Source organism: Pundamilia nyererei, unplaced genomic scaffold (genome assembly GCF_000239375.1).
Source record: "Pundamilia nyererei isolate P.nyererei 1_Seehausen unplaced genomic scaffold, PunNye1.0 scaffold00031, whole genome shotgun sequence".
In the NCBI taxonomy this organism is placed as follows: domain Eukaryota; kingdom Metazoa; phylum Chordata; class Actinopteri; order Cichliformes; family Cichlidae; genus Pundamilia; species Pundamilia nyererei.
The window spans coordinates 1,557,651-1,566,313 of record NW_005187432.1 but is presented as its reverse complement, the minus strand read 5'-3'; the positions used below and the strand labels follow the sequence as shown (position 1 = coordinate 1,566,313).

General features: G+C 39.3%; 1 protein-coding gene across 1 annotated transcript in view; it reads left to right on the top strand.

Annotated features, from left to right (window-relative positions):
- pigk (phosphatidylinositol glycan anchor biosynthesis, class K) overlaps positions 1 to 2,674 on the top strand; it is a 34,697-nt gene extending 32,023 nt beyond the window's left edge. Inside the window, exon 10 of the mRNA XM_005729007.1 lies at positions 1,275 to 2,674. Coding sequence (XP_005729064.1) covers positions 1,275 to 1,335 — 61 coding nt within the window. The 3' untranslated portion in view covers positions 1,336 to 2,674. The remainder of the gene's footprint in view (positions 1 to 1,274) is intronic.
- Positions 2,675 to 8,663: the final 5,989 nt, after the last annotated feature.

The following is an 8,663-nucleotide window of genomic DNA, read 5'->3' as shown; positions in this document are numbered from 1 at the left end:
AAAAAAAAAAAGAGGACAGATATGAGCAGACATTACATGCCACATCTCACTGAGTGCTAAATCTCCACTGTTCTTTGGGTTGTTGGTATATTCATGAGAAAAATAGCCAGGCTTGCCAGATGCGTCACTACTTTGTGCATGTAAACTTTTACTGAAAATACAATTAGAAAAACAATTGCATGGATGAGAGTGACTCAGCATGAATCACTCTGTAAATACATAAGATCAAAACAATATGCAGAAATATCAGCAAATCCTGTGTGAGGATTATAGATTGCTATTGGTTTCACTTGATTTAGAGGGTCTGTTGTAGTTAACTTTAAAACTTGTCTTTTGCCTGTACGCTGGCTGTGAGGTTGTGGGTAATAATGACTTTGGACTAGGCTTTCACCCCAGTGTCTAATCCCCTAGGGCCTGTCAGTCTGCTGTCAGCTCGGCTCTGGCTTCTACTGCAGTATGTGCAAGTGGGTGTGTGTGCCAAGCCAATATTGATGTGTATCAGAAGGAGTAGATGTACTGGATACTGGAGTAGTACTGAGGAAAGCTGCACAGACACAGATCTCCTAAGCACTTTCAGAGCTGCTTTATAGTACTATATGTCGTTCTACTGTTGTGTGTGCAGCTTGTGGCTCAGTCGGACTTTGAGCACTCTGCTGTGTGTTCATCCGCTTTGCCAAGTTTTCAGGTTTTGGCTTTAGGGAATGCCTTGTCTGACTGGTGATTTCCCGACTGGATAATGACAGCTTGTATAGGGAGGGATAACAGAAATCTCTTAAGTGCATCCTCGCAGCCCATCTATAGCTTTGTCGCCAGCAGTGGAGTTAGGAAGATTTTTTAGAGGTTAAATCTCATCTCCCTGCAGAATATTGCAGCCGCATTAGCATATAAATGTGCTCCTTGTGAGATGCATGTTTAATACGAGCGAAATTTAAAAGTATAATCATACACAAAGTGATGATGTGGCAGTGAATGGGACAAACACAAGACAGGGGAGGTGTACTGATGAGCTTTACCACCTGCTTTTGTGCGAACCTTTGCGTGTTTGTGTGTGTGAGACGGCAGATCGTGTACATAAAGTGCGTGAAGAGATAAAGCGAGTGTGTGTGTGCAATTCTGCGCCTGCCTGCCTGCGTGAATGACAGAACAATCAGCGGTGGCCTCAACAGGAGAAATATACACACTATTACTAACCTGCAATCTCACCCCGCTCCCCTCTGCTTTCCCTCCCCCACCCCCCACCTTACCTTACCTGCCTCACCCCTCCTGCGATTCAGAAACCAAAGCAGAAAGACTGGCACCCTCCTGATGGCTTCATCCTGGGCCTGTGGACTTTAATCCTCCTGGTGTTTTTCAAGACCTACGGCATCAAGCATCTCAAACACATCTTCTGAGCCTCCTGTGTTTACACTGCTGGATGTAAAGCTGCAGACCCGTGATATTTGAGGGAAGGAGCGGTTTGTGACATGCTTATATTCCTGGAAATGAAACCGAATTGTTTGGAATGACGTCTGCTGCTTGTTTGGAAACTGAGTGATTCTTGGTGCCTTTTTTTTTTCTCTTTTACTTTGAAATGACCCCAGCTCATAGATGTAAACATTTGTGCTCTGTGTTAAATGTTTTATATAAAAAAAGGACAACTGCATCACACAGCCATTTTACAAGAATTTTATGGGTTTTGTTTTGCAAAGACTTTAACATTTATTTTTCTTTGTGTGTTTGTGTCAGATGTTCTGTTTTTGTCGAGCCATTCCACAACTGCAGTGTTTTCGGTTAAAAATGCACTAAACTGAGTCTGCAGATAAGAATTTAATTTATTTTTGGGAGCGCGTTGCTCTGCATATTTTAGCAGCAGCCTTTTTGTTTAAGTGCTACTCAGAATGTCTGCTCGGTCAGAAAAAGAAATTGTGAAACGAGGGCTGGCTGATTGGCTGTGAGTGGGCTGTAGAGAGATCAGTATTTAATGTCTCTCCTGTCCAGATACATTACACCCTTTGACCGTCATATCACACTTGTGAAGGATAACAATCGTACATAATCCCATCTCTCGTGATGGACCCATCCACTTTCCCCATTCACTAAATTGCCCTCCCTGTGGAAACATCCATTAGCTCCCCAGCCTTGCACTCTGCTGATTGTATTCTGGGTGATGGACAGCCATTTCCCCAGCCATTCTGCGTCCCGTGGTAGGGCAGCGATAAGTGAGTGATAACCTAGTAAGCCACCGGCCGTCCCACACGGGGTAAAAAGAGGAAAACATGCCTCAGCATAGAAGTACTCTCTCCCCTTCTGGTCTTGTATAACCACTCTACATTAGGCTTATTGTTGGAGGGAGGTGAGTGATGCTCGGAGCATATGGATTAAACCCACCCATTGCGTGTCCGCTGCCACTCTTCCTTGCAGCTAAAGTAGAAAATAGATGGAGTTGGAAATGAAACCATATGTTTTGGAATGCAGCTGCTGCGTCAGCCACATTGTACCTTTTCTTATACATTATTTATGCAACACTTCTTATTTCCTTTTCCTTCCCTATTTTCTAGTTCCCGTAATCGTATTCCTCCTGCTCCACCGTCAGAGAGCACAGGAACATTTTTATACCCTGAACTGGAGGATTTTTGATGCCCTGATTAAACATGAAACACTGAATCAAAGGAATAAATTTACATCTTTAACTGCCTGATTTGGTTCTTTTTTTTGAGAAGATATTGAGCTTCCTTAATTACTCTTAAATGGTGTTACAGAGTAATACTATTTAAAGGCACCCGATCTGCTTTTACTGTTCCAAACCTTGAAGGTATGCCTGGCAGAGCTGATAATCTAAGCATATTTATGCCACAAATACATCCTTGAAATCAGTGCTGCTTGAGTTGACTTGCAACCCTGCTCTGTCTTCCTTTTTTCCCTTTACTGGAAACATTTCAAACAACCAGGGAGGTTTTCAAATGCAGTTCTCTTTCACTGAGTATTGTGTTTCAAAGAAAAGCAACTGGGCCCAAGTCTCCATCTACAATCAGCGTATACCAGGGTGGCAGAGCAGCCCTGAGATGTCCCCGTTTGCCAAAATAAAGCAACTGTATCTCAGATGGATGCATTTGATCTTAATCCACTTCAAAATGGACTCCACATCCTCTCCATCCCACTTAGGCACTCTGTGGAATTGAATATAGTCAGCCTTTGAGTGTAGCGCTTGACTCTGCTGCTATTATGATTTCCCCAATGCTAATAAAGATCAGTGTCTATCTGCCTTCACACCTCACTTGGTGGGGAGAAACCAGTGACAGGACAATATTGGAGCAGCCATCTCCAAAAAGGCTGAGAGATTTCAGGCTGAAGAGTCGGGCACGGTGCTCTGAATATGTCACACGGGTTCTTCAAAAGACGAGCAGAGTCGGTATTCACCAGTGAGCGCACACCCATCTGCTCATTGTCTTTAGAAGTGGAACAGCGTCGACATTGGCCCCATGTGGCAGCCTGCTAAATTTAATGATTTACACACAAGCACACCAACGCTGTTTGGAGACGGTGTGTCTGACAGGTTGTCCAATTTCCATGGAAACTCCGGATTTCCAGCTGCTTGCCTGTCAGTGAGCCTTTGTGTTGTCAATCATTCCCAGGAATGATAATAGTAATTTTAGCAGTCACAGATTTTCACTCATCTGCAACAAAAACGGGCATAAATCATACTCCATGGTGCTCGCTTACTGTACTTTTGAATTTAAATGGCTTTCTCTCAAACTTTAAGGGAGGAAACAAAATTCAGTGCACAGAGATATTCTCACTATGGCTTACTTTTATAATTGCAGCCCTGTAATAAACACGAACAGCTTTCCAGCTTGTCAGATTGTCATTTTTAATTCATATAAGTTGATTTTACCCCATGTAGAAATTCAGAAAAGTGAAAATTCATGAGCTCGGGGAATAGATGGGTCTCATTATGAATGCTAGGACTGAGATGTAAAGATTTTTGTAACCTTAGAGACTATTTTGGGGACCATTTCTAATAAGAGATCTGCCTCAAAGGTCAAGACTGAACAAAATCCAACAATGTCCATAAAGGTCTCTCTCCTAAAATGTCACCTGTGGAAAGACTGTCGCAACAACCAATAGTTTTGTTTTTTTTATCAAGTAGGAACCAACCACACACACCCAGTATGCCATCACAGTGCGAAGACAAGGAGGAAACGCATTTCGAACACAACCTTCCAGAGCTACACATCAAACTGACCAGAGACCGACCGACTGTGGGGCAGTAGCTTGAAAGCTGGCCTTGCCATCACATTTAAAAAAATAAATAAAAATGTGATGGCAGTTTCAAATAATTATACCTATAGACCATTTATAATAACATAAGGCTCATTAAAATGGCCCTTTAGAGCTACAATACCGCTCAGGAAAATTGTGTCATAGTTTCAGAGTAGCTACCAAAAGACTCAATTAAATGGATTGATATTTATATATTACCTTTTTACTCAGTTGAGCATTTAAAGCACTTTCTACTGCAAGTCTCATTCACACGCATAGGTGTCAAGCATCGATCCACCACCTTCCAAGTGGCAGATGACTTGCTCTACCACCTGAGCCACATCCGCCCCTTGCTGTGTATCACTTAGGCCCATTGTAGAATAATTGCGCAGGTTGTTTTCCAATCCAATTCCAATTTCTTTTGTTTTTTTAAGAGCAAAAAGTTTTTTTGTGTCTCATTGGGGATGTTGGTGTCTTGTTTATACTCTCTTAAGAACATCATCTACACTTAAGCCCTACCCAGTGCTTTTAAATGTGATACCAGTGAGTCATTTACAACAACCAGGTGTGGTGAGAGTGAGAGGCTGTCACAATTGCTAAACTCTGCATTTCATAAACCTACTTTATGCCATGACAAGGAAAACAAATCTAATCATTGCTTTTAGTTGTGTACCAGAAAGTATTGAAAACATCATTCCCTGAACAGCTATTCTAATAATTCACATTAATCAAGTTGGTATGAAGCAGGAAAATACTGTTCGCTCCAGTTTAAATACTATGCTTTTTTCCTGTATTATGCGCTCGTAAATGACTAGATCTGAGTCTTTTAGAGTATTGGTCTAACAAATGAGGTATTTCAGGACATCACCTTGGGCTTTGAGATTTTTTTTCTCCGTTTTTTTCTGAGATTTATTAGAGTACTGTAACTCCAGGCCTTTAAATTTTCTACAGAGCGTTTAATTTAGTTTCCCACAGAAGCCTCGTGTTAAACAGTCTTAATTTGCAAAATCCTAAATTGTTTTCTCATCCCTGCTGTAATGTTACATTTTAATATGACTGTTGAAAGAATTTTGTTTACACCAAACACATAAAAACTAAACTTGTCAGAGTAGATTGTATATGCAGGAATCCTTTCGTAGTACCATTTCATTCAACAACATCACAACTGGGAAACAGTTCTACACTGGCTTGAGAACCCATTGTTACCGTAGCATAATAGGACTGCTGTACGTTAAAAGAAAAATTACAGAGCCAGCTGATGGAGGGGGATAAAATTCAGAGATTAAAGTCATTTATCATCCATGCATCCATACATCTGTGTGAGGCTGGCTCAACTCATTACCAGCAGACCCTGCTGCTTACTTATGCCTCAAGTAGATAACCTAACAAGGTTATAACCTATACTTCATTATTGGATTTATCAATAAATGCTAATAAAGAACTCTTATTTTAGCCCAGCATCACCGTATTTACCTCCGCTAAGGAAGTAATTATTTGTATCAAAATGATTGATTGCATTGAGATCTTTACCAGAGGGGGGGGCTTGGTCCAACTTGAAGATGATTAGCTTTTGGAATTGATCCAAAGCTAGATTCAGATGGAGAACTTTTTAAACTGCTATAACAGCTATAACATAGTGTAGCTACACAAATATGCACAAATATCACATTTAATTTGGGAGATATCGTCTTGATGTTCGCAGTGAATGTCAAGACAGATATCTGGATGAGCAGATATCTTATGTATGATGTGGAGGGATTTGTAGCCCTATATATGTCTATGTAGTCCCTGCTCTTTTATCATGTGCATACAGACTCATTAGCTTCCTCACTAGTGAACGTGCATGACATTCTGTAATAACTTTCTTGACTTTTTCCTCGCTAAGTTTTGGCTTTATTGTCTCAGTAGTTTTGAAGGTTTTTTTTTTTATATATAAATTTACGACTTTAATCTCAGAAATTTCTCAAATTATTGCCCCCATCCCAGAGCTCCGTAATTTTCTTTTTATTCTGTAACAGCTCTAATATGCATTGTCATACATCAGTAGCCCAACCAAACCAAAAAACTTCAATAGACCCAAATCCGTTATTTTTAATTTGTCCATTCATCCAGCCTTTTCTGTCGTGTATCTGGGTCGTGTTAATTAGGAATTGATAAATACTGCTGGGATGTACTGAAAAGGATTAGTGGCACATTTTAAGGCCATGACATCCCTGCTGGTTTTCTGTGATATGTTCACTTCAGTTTGAAGTTTCATTGTTGGAATTGTTGCAAATAAAAACAAATCCCGTTTTACATTGTCAGGTGCAGTCTTTATTGTTTTTATACTATAGTTTTTACTAAAACTATTTATAGTTTTTACTAAAACTATAGTCCTGCACAGTTTGTCTTAGAAAAACTGTTCAATCACTATGATGACCAGCTTGTTTGTCGTATTCAAAACATTTAAACCAATTAATCTATCTGTCTGAGGTTTTTAGTATAGACATACAGTAAGAGGAAAACAACAACTGAATTTATAAGTCAGGCTGTTTGCAGTTTAAAGGAAAATCAGGACAGATTTCAACTCTTTAAGATGCCATTCACAATTTAAAGCTGCTTCTGTCGGTATTTGTGTGTATGTAATGTTTATACTCATGTATGAAAAATGTTCAAACTACAAGCCCTCATACATATTAGAATGACAATCTTAGTAATGACCTAACTTACTAGTTATAGGACTTCTACACGATGCTTTAAAATCCCCATTTCAGCATAACAGACTCGTGAATTTAGTTGTTGTTAGGTGGTTGCTCCCTGCGACCCTAATGAGGATAAGTGGAAGAGGATGGATGAAAAGGTGGATGGATGGATAGGTGGTTGCTAGGGGCTCTGTATGCTGTAGGAGGAGTTCACGGACAGACAGAGATGGAGAGTTGGTGTATTACAGTAAGACTCCTTAATACGATGTGATTTTCAAAATAGAACTTTTGAAGATCAAAAGCTTGATAGTGTTTACATGCGTGCGTGTCATTCTGTCTGTAAACACAACTGCTTTAAAAGTTTTGAAGGAATTGTGATGAAACTTTGTAGGCATTTACAGTGCTGTCATGTTACGGATCACTTAAAATGTACGTTACATACATCAAGGTTTTTGAGGCCAGCTTAATGATTTACTGGTCAAAAATTAACAAAAATCCTTAAAAATTAGAAATCAAGTGTGAGGTGTATTTCCAGCAAACATAAAATACCTTATAAAGATTTAAAATGTAATCGCTCAATTGACCTTTGATCTGTCCTTTAAGACTGATCTAAAGTTCAAAGTGATAATAATGCCGTGCAGAGCTATTTAAACATATGTTTCTTACTGCCATTATTCGTAGTGACAACGTACAGGTATATAGGGGAATGAAATATGGGGATTCTAAATATCACATTGCAGTTTGCATGAAAATATCCAAATAATGTCCTATATAATGACCTCTGATCCCACTGTCACATTTCAGATCTGCCTTTCTTTCAAGTTGACCCCATAACGTGTTATTTTTACTGCACTACAAACAATAAATTTTACACCCACTCCATTTTAAAGTACATTTAAAAGGAACAAATAAAATTAAATAAATATATCCAGAATTTAATAGGATTCCTTTAAAAGTAGATCCTGCCCAGAGAGAAAGCTGCCTTGTTTGCACTCTCAGGGCGCTTCTTGTTCTATATGATATAAAAAATCTAAAAGCCTGCATATCCTGTTTAGTGACAAAACAACTGTATAACATCTGACTTCAGATGAAGATTTTTAATTACAGTTCTGTTATGTTAATATTTCTGAGTATTAGAGAATGCAATGAGCTTTTTATCATCCCAATATGAATTAAGCAGATTTTATTGATCTGGTAAAAGCTCCACAGTCTAATAACTAAATTGTCCTTTTACTGCACATTTCAATTCCCTTTTCTTTGTCAGCTTGATTTATATTCCTCATCTTCTATGAGATGGCAGTACAGTGCAATTTTCAAACACAAAAAAATGCTCCCACACTCAGTTATGAACATGGTCAAGAATCTATTTGTAGCTCTGGGGAGTAATGAGAGAGCCTTGTAGCTAGTCCCGTGTTTCATTATTATTTCAGTATGACACAGCCTGATGTCACAACCAGACAGGAAGAACAAGATTGAAAAGTGAAAATGGCAGCTGCCGTCACTCAAGGGTGAAGGTGAATCACTGACTCTCTCGCCTCCACACAGCCTACATACATCATCTTCCCCTCCTGGTCACTGCTGAACACAAGTACCAAAAATAGTTTCCATTTTTTCCCCTGCATTTTCACCTCTGTCTTACAGCACTTAGTTTACAACAAAGCTACCGATAAATGGTGCTTTACTGAGTTTTCAAACGATTAGTCACCTGGTCAACATAAAACTAACAACAGATTTTACAGACAA